Genomic DNA, 12,244 nt, shown 5'->3' with positions numbered 1-12,244 from the left:
ACCTCCCATGGCCTGTAAGGGTTGAGCCGAACAAAGATGCTAGGTGTCGGATATTGGGTGCCAGTGGTTTGGAGAGCCAACTATTGGCGTCGGTCGTAGGATCGGTAGATTCTGTGTGTGCTTCATCAGTGGGTGACCGATGGTTCTTCGTATTGCGTATCGATATTGAGTATCTACTGCATTTCTTTTCTTGTCTACCAGTCCGTGATTACTTTAAAGATACATCCACGGTAGGGTTATGGCATGTCCCTGAACAACACCCACAGTGCAGCTGCTTCTGTAGGGCTAACCTCTGTATATACCTCTCCTCTTTGCTCAGTTAAACTTCTTGAGCTGTGGAGTCTTGGTGTGGTCTCCGTGTTGGTATGCTGGACCAAGATGGTGTGTTGTCCCCTTCTGAATGGCTGCTACACATGCTAGCGCCTGAGGTATTGATGTTTGCAGGCTGCAGCAAATTATGCTGCAAATTTAGTCCAGTTTGCTCTGCCACTTTTCATGTATTGATCACCAACAGCTGGCTTTGTTTCTTTAATAGTTTCCAGGTGTTAGACATCATTTTTATTATAGTGGTTCAGTTGTGTTCATCCCACCCCAGGAAGGTTATTGTGGCAATTATAGAGAGGCCCTGCAAAGTTGTATGATTTATTTCTTTTTAGTTTGAGTTTACAGTTGATTGCACATCGAGATACAAATATATATATTTACAATATATATTGTAAATTCTCACTTCATCAAAACTATGAATAAACGCATGTGGATTCATGTACTTAACAAAAAAAGTATAAAATAACTCTAAATATGTCTTATATTTTAGATTCCTCAAAGTAGCCACCCCTTGCCTTTTTTGTTTGTTTGTTTGTTTGTTTGTTTGTTTTTTGCAGCACTGCAAACCCTTGGTGTTCTCTCAGTGACCTTCACCAGGTGAAGTCAGGTAACCACCCGAGGGTTAGGTTACTGTCAGGGCGACTTCAGTGAGAATCTACAATGCACAAAAGTAAAGAACACGCATTGAATGAGAAGGTGCGTCCAAATGTTTGGTCTGTACTCTGTGTGTGTGCGCGCGTGCGCGCGCGTAACCTCATCGTTTATGAACTGAAGGCAAAAGTATTTAAGAACTAAAAGAACATTTTATCATATTTACATGAGAAATGAAAATTGCGCTCGAGTTTCACTCTACGATAGGAACTTATATAAATATTTTAAAGAGCTATATTTACACATATAGGCATTCTACATATAACATATTACGGAACTATAATAAATAGGACATAAACCGACCTATTATCGGTAAGCGGGAAACCCTCCTTGGTCTCGCGTAACAAAACGAGATCTGCCCTTTTTAACACGGGTAGGAAACCCCGTTCCACCCTCTTCCCCTGCTGTCCGTAAGCAAGGTAAGCCAGTCTTTCTGTTCCTGCATGCATGTTAAATTATTCTTGAGAATTTGTTGTCTTCCGCCGCAGCTTGGGATATATGTACTAATGATGAGCGTATCAGACTCTCCTAGCTACGCGTATAGCATTCTTGTCGTTTGTTTAATGTAAATATCCCGCTCAAACGGTTAGTCTTGCTACCCGTCTGTCCGTAATGGCTGCCCCCATGCTGCGGTGTGGAGGCCTGTTAGCTTGTGGCTAACTTAAATGTGTACATCTGATTGTTCCCTTGTTAAATCGATATTTTGGTAATTGATACTATTTTGCATTTGGGATTACCAGTTTATTGTGGGAGGTTTCTTACTATGGAACAACGCGTTTACTGTACTAACGGAGCACTCGGAAGCGCTTTAGCCGCGCCGCTCATTCATGTCTGCTTTTACTCGTCTTTTTCCTTTTTTTGCTACAAGAACGTTTAATCGTTTAAAAAGTCGCAGCATCTGGCGACCAGTTTTACCCGTGTTAACACAGCGGAACCTCTCCTGTGCGGTTCAGATGCCGGGTGTTACAGTAAAGGACGTCAACCAGCAGGAGTTTGTCCGGGCCCTGGCCGCCTTCCTCAAGAAGTAAGCGAGGCTCCTCTGGTGGGATGCGGATAAAATGGGTTGATCCGCCTTCACCTCGGCCTGGTGCTTCTGTCTGCAGGTCAGGAAAGCTCAAGGTCCCTGACTGGGTGGACATTGTCAAGCTGGGTAAGCACAAGGAGCTGGCCCCCAGTGATGAGAACTGGTTCTACATCAGAGCGGGTAAGAGGCTCCGTCGGAACCAACCAGGAAGAACTGGGGTGTGTTCTGATCCCTGTCTACATGAGGAAGGGGCTGTTTTCATTAGGCTGCTTAAAAGAATCAAATTTAGGCTTCTTTGTCATTGAATGGTCCATGATGATGATCATGATGGACCTGGACCATGGTGATCCTCATGATCATGGACCTGGACCATGGTGATCCTCATGATCATCATCATGGACCTGGACCATGGTGATTCTCATGATCATCATCATGGACCTGGACCATGGTGATCCTCATGATCATGGACCTGGACCATGGTGATCCTCATGATCATGGACCTGGACCATGGTGATCCTCATGATCATGGACCTGGACCATGGTGATCCTCATGATGATCATCATGGGCCTGGACCATGGTGATCCTCATGATCATGGGCCTGGACCATGGTGATCCTCATGATCATGGACCTGGACCATGGTGATCCTCATGATGATCATCATGGGCCTGGACCATGGTGATCCTCATGATCATCATCATCATCATGATGGACCTGGACCATGGTGATCCTCATGATCATCATCATCATCATGGACCTGGACCATGGTGATCCTCATCATCATGGGCCTGGACCATGGTGATCCTCATGATCATGGGCCTGGACCATGGTGATCCTCATGATCATGGACCTGGACCATGGTGATCCTCATGATCATGGACCTGGACCATGGTGATCCTCATGATGATCATCATGGGCCTGGACCATGGTGATCCTCATGATGGTCATCATGGGCCTGGACCATGGTGGTCACCAGGATCTTTCCTCTCACATCCTGATGGTATCCTGCTGCTCTTGGAACACACACAGATCAGTGAACCCTCAAAGACTCCAAGCAGAACATAGAGGTGGATGAGCTGTACTGCTCGGCGCCACCGCAGCGTCTTGCACAGGCAGAAATAACGATGCCGGGCTGGTGGACTCGTCAGGGTCGTGTGCAGCTGATCTTTCTGTTTCACCTCATCTGTTCCTGCAGCGTCCACCGTCCGCCACCTGTACCTGCGTGGAGGTGCTGGTGTTGGCTCGATGACAAAGATCTATGGTGGTCGCAAAAGGAACGGCGTCTGTCCTGCTCACTATAGCGTTGGATCCAAGAATGTGGCTCGCAAGGTTCTTCAGGCCCTCGAGCTTCTCAAGATGATCGAGAAGGATCCTAATGGGTATGCAGCTTAAATCCTTAAATCCTTCCTTTTTGCTCTTCAGACATTAACTAAACAGTGAATTTCTGTTTTTGGGGATTAAATTCCCACGTCTCAAAATAATGATGATTGCCGTAAATGTGCATTAATACTCGTAATGACTGGACCAATGATGGTCCAGAGCTGAGGTGACCAACCCTGGTGTGATAGAGGAGGAGGCTGGATGTGGTTCTGTGGCTAACACAGGCTAACACAGGCTAACACGGGCAGCAGGCGCGTGCTGAGATTTGACCTAACGACCGCACATCTTGTGTCCTCCATGCAGCGGCCGCAGACTGACCTCCCAGGGCACCAGGGATCTGGATCGAATTGCAGGCCAGGTGAGAACCGGCGGTCTTTCACCACTGTTGGTAAATTGACCCGAGCTTTGGCCGTTGCCATGGTAATAGTGCCGCCACCTCTGAAATGCATCTGTGAAGATGGCCAAGACTTTGATTTAAGGAGAGCTGTTTTCCCAGGAGCCCTTTGGGTCTACGGAACCCTCTGAGCGTCTCTTCAGATACACCTGAAACACGCTTGGCGCCGCACGCGTTAAATAGAGCTCGTGGAGTTGTTTGCTAATCAAGGCGTGCGTTGACTCGCGGGACGCTGCTCTCAGCGCCGTAAAGGTGACGCTCCCTCGTCCAGGCGACGGTCGCTCACATTTAGGGTGACGACGCCCGGCTGCAGCGTCTGAGGCATGTTGGGCTGCATTAGCTCCGGCGGCTAACGCAGCCGGAGCTAACGCAGCCGGAGCTAACGCAGCCGGAGCTAACGCAGCCGGAGCTAACGCAGCCGGAACGTGGGTTCACTGCCTCATCAGCGGTTGTAGCCACCGTACGCGTCGTGGTGGAGAACATCTTCAGGTGACTGAAGCACCGTGGACACTCCTGTGGAAGACAGTTGGGCTCTTCCTGCCTTGGACTAAAGTCCGTTTATTGTTGGAATAAGGGCGAGATGGAGTAATGCTAAGCTAAGGGTGGCTCACTTGGAAAGACGGTCATGCTGCTGGTTGTCTGTGCATGCTAATGGCAGTATGCTAATGAGCTGCTATCAGTCCAGCCACAGCTAGGTCCTCTGAGGTGTCTCCATGTTGGCGGCTTCAGAGCAGCACTTCCTGTCCAGATGTCGTGACATCGACAGTTTTCATTTGGATGTGTAACCTGATGGAACTGTAAATGTTAGCAGCTGTTTAGCTTCCTCGTTTCAGTGTGCTCCTCTAATATCAATGTTCTAATATCTCTGCTTTTTTCTCCACAGGTAGCAGCTGCTAACAAAAAATCAGTTTAATAAATTGTTTTTGGGACAAAGTCGGCTGTGGTGTGGTTTCTTCCCAACGTTCCATGAAGTGTTTCAGTTTGACACATGATGCTTGTGATGGTGGCTAACGGAGCTGCTTCCTGCCTCCTGGAGCTGCTTCCTGCCTCCTGGAGCTGCTTCCTGCCTCCTGGAGTGGCTTCCTGCCTCCTGGAGATGCATCTCCTGGAGGTGCTTCCTGCCTCCTGGAGATGCATCTCCTGGAGGTGCTTCCTGCCTCCTGGAGGTGCTTCCTGCCTCCTGGAGATGCATCTCCTGGAGGTGCTTCCTGCCTCCTGGAGCGGCTTCCTGCCTCCTGGAGATGCATCTCCTGGAGGTGCTTCCTGCCTCCTGGAGATGCATCTCCTGGAGATGCATCTCCTGGAGATGCATCTCCTGGAGATGCTTCCTGCCTCCTGGAGGGGCTTCCTGCCTCCTGCAACTGACAAATTTCATGTTTACATGTTGTGAATTCCTAAATGAAACGGTTGTTGTGTCTGGAGCTCTTCAGCTCCAACCATCACTTCTCTGGTCTCCAGCCACCATCAAACACAGGTTGGTCCAGTAGCACAAAGCGCATCAAGCCCAGAACTGCCTGTTCTGTTGCTTAGCAACGATGTAATGACGTTGCCATCGCACTCGGGTCAACAGCGTCATCTACAGACGGGAATAATAAACGACAGCAGTTGACGTTCACCTCCGGTCACGTCGCTGTTGCCTCTGTAGCCTTGATGAAAACGCCTGCAGTGCTTCAGGCCTCCTGCAGAGGGAGCCAGAGGATCTGGGTCCGCTTCAGTTCCTCCTGGCGTGAACGTCCAAACCTAGAGTTTTAACTTTGCTCAGGTTCAATAACCATTATTGCCTCTGGATCCACGTGTTGAACAGGGTTTAAAGGTAGCGTTGGACACCTGAGCGTTACCTTCAGAGTGAGGCGTCGGACACCTGAGCGTCACCTTCAGAGTGAGGCGTCGGACACCCGAGCGCACCTTCAGAGTGAGGGGTCGGACACCCGAGCGCCACCTTCAGAGTGAGGCGTCGGACACCCGAGCGCCACCTTCAGAGTGAGGCGTCGGACACCCGAGCGCCACCTTCAGAGTGAGGGGTCGGACACCCGAGCGCCACCTTCAGAGTGAGGCGTCGGACACCCGAGCGCCACCTTCAGAGTGAGGCGTCGGACACCCGAGCGCGTCACCTTCAGAGTGAGGGGTCGGACACCCGAGCGCGTCACCTTCAGAGTGAGGGGTCGGACACCCGAGCTCCACCTTCAGAGTGAGGGGTCGGACACCCGAGCGCCACCTTCAGAGTGAGGGGTCGGACACCGAGCGTCACCTTCAGAGTGAGGGGTCGGACACCCGAGCGCCACCTTCAGAGTGAGGCGTCGGACACCCGAGCGCCACCTTCAGAGTGAGGGGTCGGACACCTGAGCGTCACCTTGTTGGACAACATGTTTGGATCCTGCTGGTCTTCTTGGTCCATGTTGGTCCCCCCAGATCAGCAGCCTCCATCTTGGATTCACCTGAACAGCTGTTGCTCCACACCTGAACACCCCCCCCCCTTCTGCCCCCCCCCCCCCCCCCTTCTTCTAGCCTGTCATTTAGCACACAAACGAGGACGAGCTCGTCCCTGAGCGGGACAGGTATGTGAGGAATGTTGGAGGCGTCTCCACACGTGGGCGTCGCCTCCTCATGTTTATTCGTGGCTCTTTTGGAGGCAATTTTGTGTCATTTTCTGCCCAATTTGTCAGCGTTTGAAGCGCGATTATCAGCACACAGAAGTGTCACACTTTTACAAATGTGTGTGTGTGTGTGGGGGGGGGAGCACCGGCTCCCCTCCCCCGTTCTTTGTTGCCTCTCGCCTCCTCGGGGCTGAAAACAAGATTCCTCAGAAATGTCTCCTTCCTTCAGACCCCTCCCAGCAGGAGGCCCCACACACAGACGCTCGGCTTCCTGTCCGCAGGTGTGTTTTCCCCAGCAGGTAACAGCACGGCAACGGCGTCATTAGGAGGCCTTTCCCTCACATTTATGCTTATAAAGCCTTTATAAACGTAGCTTCTTTTAGCTTTAGCCTGAGCAGCACGTGGTCCGTCTGCTCCACAGCTACTCGCTCTCCGTGGAGGAGCCGTGTGAGGATGGCGACGGCACCTCGAGCACCTGACCGGCGCCCAGCTGCTCGGAGGCTTGGGTTGGTTTTTATTGGAGCTGGAAATTCAAAGCTACATTTGGGGATTATTGTTGCACACGTTACATTTTCTGAGCATTCGTTCGACCTTGACTGGAGTCACAAAAAAATCAAAACTTTGGAGAAAGAGAAACCGACTTCACTTTGAGAACATTTAATCGCTCTGGTGTTTCCAGAGCTGCTTCCAACAGGTTGGAATGTTCACACACCTGAGACACATTTTAGTCAGACGTGTTAGAATACTGACCCAGCGAAACAATGTTAGCATGCTAGCATGAGTTAGCATCTTGGTGCTATGCTAACATTAGCCCCCCGAGGATAGGATAGTTTTGCCTCTCCTGAGTCTCGACTCCACTCCTGCTTTCTTCTTTAACGTAAAGCGTTTATGCTATTGATGTGTTTTTGGCAACATTTGCCGGCCACCTCCTCCCTGGACCGCCTCCCTGGACCTCCACTCTTGACCTCCTCCCTGGACCGCCTCCCTGGACCTCCACTCTTGACCTCCACCGTGGACCTCCTCCCTGGACCGCCTCCCTGGACCTCCACTCTCGGTCCACCCACTCGGTCCACTCCCTCTTTTCACCCCCTTGGTCTAGTCCCTCGGTCCAGTCCCTCGGTCCACCCCCTCGGTCCACCCCTTCGGTCTAGTCCCTCGGTCCACCCCTTCGGTCCACCCCCTCGGTCTAGTCCCTCGGTCCACTCCCTCCTTTCACCCCCTCGGTCCAGTCCCTTGGTCCACTCCCTCCTTTCACCCCCTCGGTCCACCCCCTCGGTCCACTCCCTTGGTCCAGTGCCTCGGTCCAGTCCCTCGGTCCACCCCCTCGGTCCACTCCCTCCTTTCACCCCCCTCGGTCCACTCCCTCGGTCCACCCCCTCGGTCCACTCCCTCCTTTCACCCCCTCAGTCCACTCCCTCCTTTCACCCCCTCGGTCCAGTGCCTCGGTCCAGTCCCTCGGTCCACCCCCTCGGTCCACTCCCTCCTTTCACCCCCTCGGTCCACTCCCTCGGTCCACTCCCTCGGTCCAGTCCCTCGGTCCACTCCCTCCTTTCACCCCCTCGGTCCACTCCCTTGGTCCAGTCCCTCGGTCCAGTCCCTTGGTCCACTCCCTCCTTTCACCCCCTCGGTCCAGTCCCTCGGTCCACCCCCTCGATCCACCCCCTTGGTCCACTCCCTCCTTTCACCCCCTCGGTCAGAGCAGCATGATAAACTGGTCAGACCTTCTCCCCCAGCTGGTCGGCCCACCCAGGAGATGGGAGGCTTCTCCATCACTTGTCCCAGGTCAGCTCATTTCTATCATCTGTCACTTCCTCTTCTCCAACCTCTGGGACACCTCTGGGAGACCTCTGGGACACCTCTGGGACACCTCTGGGACACCTCTGGGAGACCTCTGGGACACCTCTGGGACACCCCTGGGACACCCCTGGGACACCCCTGGGACACCCCTGGGACACCTCTGGGACACCTCTGGGACACCTCTGGGAGACCTCTGGGACACCTCTGGGAGACCTCTGGGACACCTCTGGGACACCCCTGGGACACCTCTGGGACACCTCTGGGACACCCCTGGGACACCTCTGGGACACCCCTGGGACACCTCTGGGACACCCCTGGGACACCCCTGGGACACCTCTGGGACACCTCTGGGACACCTCTGGGACACCTCTGGGAGACCTCTGGGACACCTCTGGGAGACCTCTGTTCTCTTCCTGATGCTGCTTTTTCCCGTCTTCACCACGGAGCTTCAGGACCTGACGCCTCAGCTTTTGCTGGTACAGTGGTTGTAATGTCATAATCCCCCCTGCTGTGTGTGTGTGTGTGTGTGTGTGTGTGTGGGGGGGGGGGTCGTCTGTCTCTCGTCTGTCTCTCGTCTGTCTCTCGTCTGTGTGTCTGTGTTACATGATCTTTGGGGACTGCTTTACATTTGGTGCCTGTCATGGGGCCTCATCAGAACAGATGTGATGGTTTAAGCATCAATAGAGACACACACACACACACACACACACACACACACACACACAATGGTTCAGGTTTAGCCAACTGCACATGGAAGCTGTAGCTAGTGGTCGGCCCAAGGGGACGCGTGTAATTCCTGGTGACCATCTTTCTGGGTGAAGTTAGCATTTTCTGCAGGTACTTCAGAGCACAAACGTGCACGTGAGGTGGAGTCAAATCTGTGAACGGCCCTCAGGTGAGTGGGTGGTGGGTGGAGCCTCCTGTGACCAGGTAAGAAATGAAAGATGGGAAAATGATAAACGCAACATTTTTACTGCTCCGTAAAATTTGAGTGGATAAGCTGCTCTGACCAGGTCCTTGTTGGAACGTTGCTCAGGTTTAGCAACACGTGCACAAACATCTGAAACTGCTGCTCCAAGCTCGTCCTGGGAGGGGCCTCCGTCCTCTGCAGTCCTGTTTTAGGCTGGTAGCGTTAGCATTGTAGCATTTGCATTGTAGCATTGTAGCGTTTGCAGTTACACAAGCGTGCCCGTGCTTCAGGTCATGACAGGAACATATCATTTAAATGTCTTCTCATATAAAACTACAGTATCTGCCCTTCTTGTGTTGCTATGGTAACCCCCAGGGGCAGACAGGAAATGCAGCGCTGTGCAGTTCACGCGGTGGTGAGGAATGATTAATATTCCTTAAAATCCACTCAGGTTCCAGGCCTGAGGGTTTCCGAGCAGTGCTGACGTGCACGTGTGCATGTGATGGTTGGGAATTATCTGCAATAAACACAGAACACTTTCCCCTTCTGTCCCACTCTTTTACCCCCTTTGTCCCACTCTTTTACCCCCTTCTGTCCCACTCTTTTACCCCCCTTTGTCCCACTCTTTTACCCCCTTTGTCCCACTCTTTTACCCCCTTCTGTCCCACTCTTTTACTTTTACCCCCTCCCCCCCACCCACTCTTTTACCCCCTTTGTCCCACTCTTTTACCCCCTTTGTCCCACTCTTTTACCCCCTTTTGTCCCACTCTTTTACCCCCTTTTGTCCCACTCTTTTACCCCCTTTGTCCCACTCTTTTACCCCCTTTGTCCCACTCTTTTACCCCCTTTTGTCCACCTCTTTTACCCCCTTTTGTCCCACTCTTTTACCCCCTTTGTCCCACTCTTTTACCCCCTTTTGTCCCACTCTTTTACCCCCTTTGTCCCACTCTTTTAGCCCCTTTTGTCCCACTCTTTTACCCCCTTTGTCCCACTCTTTTACCCCCTTTGTCCCACTCTTTTACCCCCTTGTCCCACTCTTTTACCCCCTTTTGTCCCACTCTTTTACCCCCATTTGTCCCACTCTTTTACCCTCTTTGTCCCACTCTTTTACCTCCTTTTGTCCCACTCTTTTACCGCCTTTTGTCCCACTCTTTTACCCCCTTTGTCCCACTCTTTTACCCCCTTTTGTCCCACTCTTTTACCCCCTTTTGTCCCACTCTTTTACCCCCTTTTGTCCCACTCTTTTACCCCCTTTGTCCCACTCTTTTACCCCCTTTTGTTCCACTCTTTTACCCCCTTTGTCCCACTCTTTTACCCCCTTTTGTCCACCTCTCGAGAGCAGGACCAACCGAACTGCTCGACTGCCCCCCAGGTGGCGCCGTGACGCCAACATTGGTCACTGCTGTCTCAGCCCCCGCCGACCCCAGGATGAGGGTCCAGGATGAGGGTCCAGGATGAGGACCCCCCCTCCCTTCCCACCCTGGTCACGGACTGTTTTCCCCCCTCCCCTCAGGCAGGAGACTACGGTCCATTCGGACCAGAACCTCCCGCTACATGAACAGCTTCTTCCCCTCTGCCATCAGGCTGCTGAACACCAAGTGACTCATCACTAAGCACCATGAACAGCAGCCAGCCGGACCCATGAACATCACATCACTCCTGCATTGACCTGCACTATTTCTTACTATTTATGTATATACTGTATATATGTCTTATTTTATTTTATTTATCTTATTCTAGTGTGGTCTTCTTTATGTTGAATGTCGCAGCGTCACACCAAGACAAATTCCTAGTTTGTGTAATACTGTGTATTACATGAACAATGGCAATAAAGCTGATTCAATTCAATTCAATTCAATTCAATTCAATTCAATTCAGGGTCCAGGATCATTAGATCATCTCAGTGACTCTTGTCCTGAGTCCACTGTCGTGGAAGCACATCGTCACTCAGTGTCACATTTCCCACAAAGAATCTGTGCGTAATCCAGCATCTGACCAGTGCAGCATCCTGCACGTTGTCGGGAAGACGGCTGTGACATCATCGTGCAGGCAGCTGTGACGTCATCGTGCAGGCAGCTGTGACATCATTGTGCAGGCAGGTGTGACATCATCGTGCAGGCAGCTGTGACATCATCGTGCAGGCAGCTGTGACATCATCGTGCAGGCAGCTGTGACATCATTGTGCAGGCAGCTGTGACGTCATCGTGCAGGCAGCTGTGACGTCATCGTGCAGGCAGCTGTGACGTCATCGTGCAGGCAGCTGTGACGTCATTGTGCAGGCAGGTGTGACATCATCGTGCAGGCAGCTGTGACGTCATCGTGCAGGCAGCTGTGACGTCATCGTGCAGGCAGGTGTGACGTCATCGTGCAGGCAGCTGTGACGTCATCGTGAAGGCAGCTGTGACGTCATCGTGCAGGCAGCTGTGACATCATTGTGCAGGCAGCTGTGACGTCATCGTGCAGGCAGCTGTGACATCATCGTGCAGGCAGCTGTGACATCGTGCAGGCAGCTGTGACATCATCGTGCAGGCAGCTGTGACGTCATCGTGCAGGCAGCTGTGACGTCATCGTGCAGGCAGCTGTGACGTCATCGTGCAGGCAGCTGTGACATCATCGTGCAGGCGTTCTCCAGAACAGAGGAAAAGTCCCGAGGCTGCAGCTGATCCAGCCTCAGACTGTTGGATCGGACTTAATCTGCTCACGATTCTTTCGTTACACGTCTACGTTGTCTTTGAGTGCGTCCGTGTCTCTGCTCCTCTTCCTCGTGGGGCTTTACGCGGACGCCTCAAAGGTCCTATAAGGTGGCGAGTTGGAGCTCCCACGTGCTGGTGAATTCTCCGAACCCTGACAGGATTCCTTTGGAGCACAACTGCTTTCATGTTGCCGTCCGTGTGTAACACTAGAACAAACAACAAAGCGTTCTTTGATGTGCAGCGAAACAACGCTCAATGTCCACTGGACCCCAACGTTCTGCTTAGAACTGCGATGGAATGCTTCAACATCTGTTTGAAGCAGAGCCAGATGTGCCTCCAGATAAACGACCAGGGCTGAACTCCCAGCATCATTGGTGGTTTAGCTCTTTATTTCTTCAACATTTGAATCTTTTCATGACCTGGCAGCGCCCTGGATGGCTCAGATGTCCTGTAGGGGGCGCTAACGGACCTCGTTGGT

At 52.2% G+C, this 12,244-nt stretch overlaps 2 protein-coding genes across 3 annotated transcripts; both read left to right on the top strand.

The window, feature by feature from the left end:
• Positions 1-1,339: 1,339 nt before the first annotated feature.
• rps19 (ribosomal protein S19) lies at positions 1,340-4,705 on the top strand. The gene is made up of 6 exons (XM_057023209.1): positions 1,340-1,394; positions 1,929-1,999; positions 2,079-2,179; positions 3,194-3,377; positions 3,682-3,736; positions 4,656-4,705. Exons 2-6 carry the CDS (start codon positions 1,929-1,931, stop codon positions 4,683-4,685), a joined length of 441 nt encoding a protein of 146 aa, XP_056879189.1. The 5' UTR covers positions 1,340-1,394; the 3' UTR covers positions 4,686-4,705.
• A 3,030-nt stretch (positions 4,706-7,735) lies between these two features.
• LOC130519714 (uncharacterized) lies at positions 7,736-10,921 on the top strand. 2 transcript variants are annotated; one of them, XM_057023207.1, is made up of 3 exons: positions 7,740-8,639; positions 9,001-9,058; positions 10,416-10,921. In XM_057023207.1, exons 1-3 carry the CDS (start codon positions 8,070-8,072, stop codon positions 10,529-10,531), a joined length of 744 nt encoding a protein of 247 aa, XP_056879187.1. In that variant the 5' UTR covers positions 7,740-8,069; the 3' UTR covers positions 10,532-10,921. The 2 variants fall into 2 exon arrangements, with proteins under 2 accessions (XP_056879188.1, XP_056879187.1); XM_057023208.1 differs by lacking the exon at positions 9,001-9,058 and having other exon boundaries at positions 7,736-8,639.
• Positions 10,922-12,244: the final 1,323 nt, after the last annotated feature.

Source organism: Takifugu flavidus, unplaced genomic scaffold (genome assembly GCF_003711565.1).
Source record: "Takifugu flavidus isolate HTHZ2018 unplaced genomic scaffold, ASM371156v2 ctg141, whole genome shotgun sequence".
NCBI classification, from domain to species: domain Eukaryota; kingdom Metazoa; phylum Chordata; class Actinopteri; order Tetraodontiformes; family Tetraodontidae; genus Takifugu; species Takifugu flavidus.
This window is presented reverse-complemented; position numbering and strand designations above follow the sequence as displayed.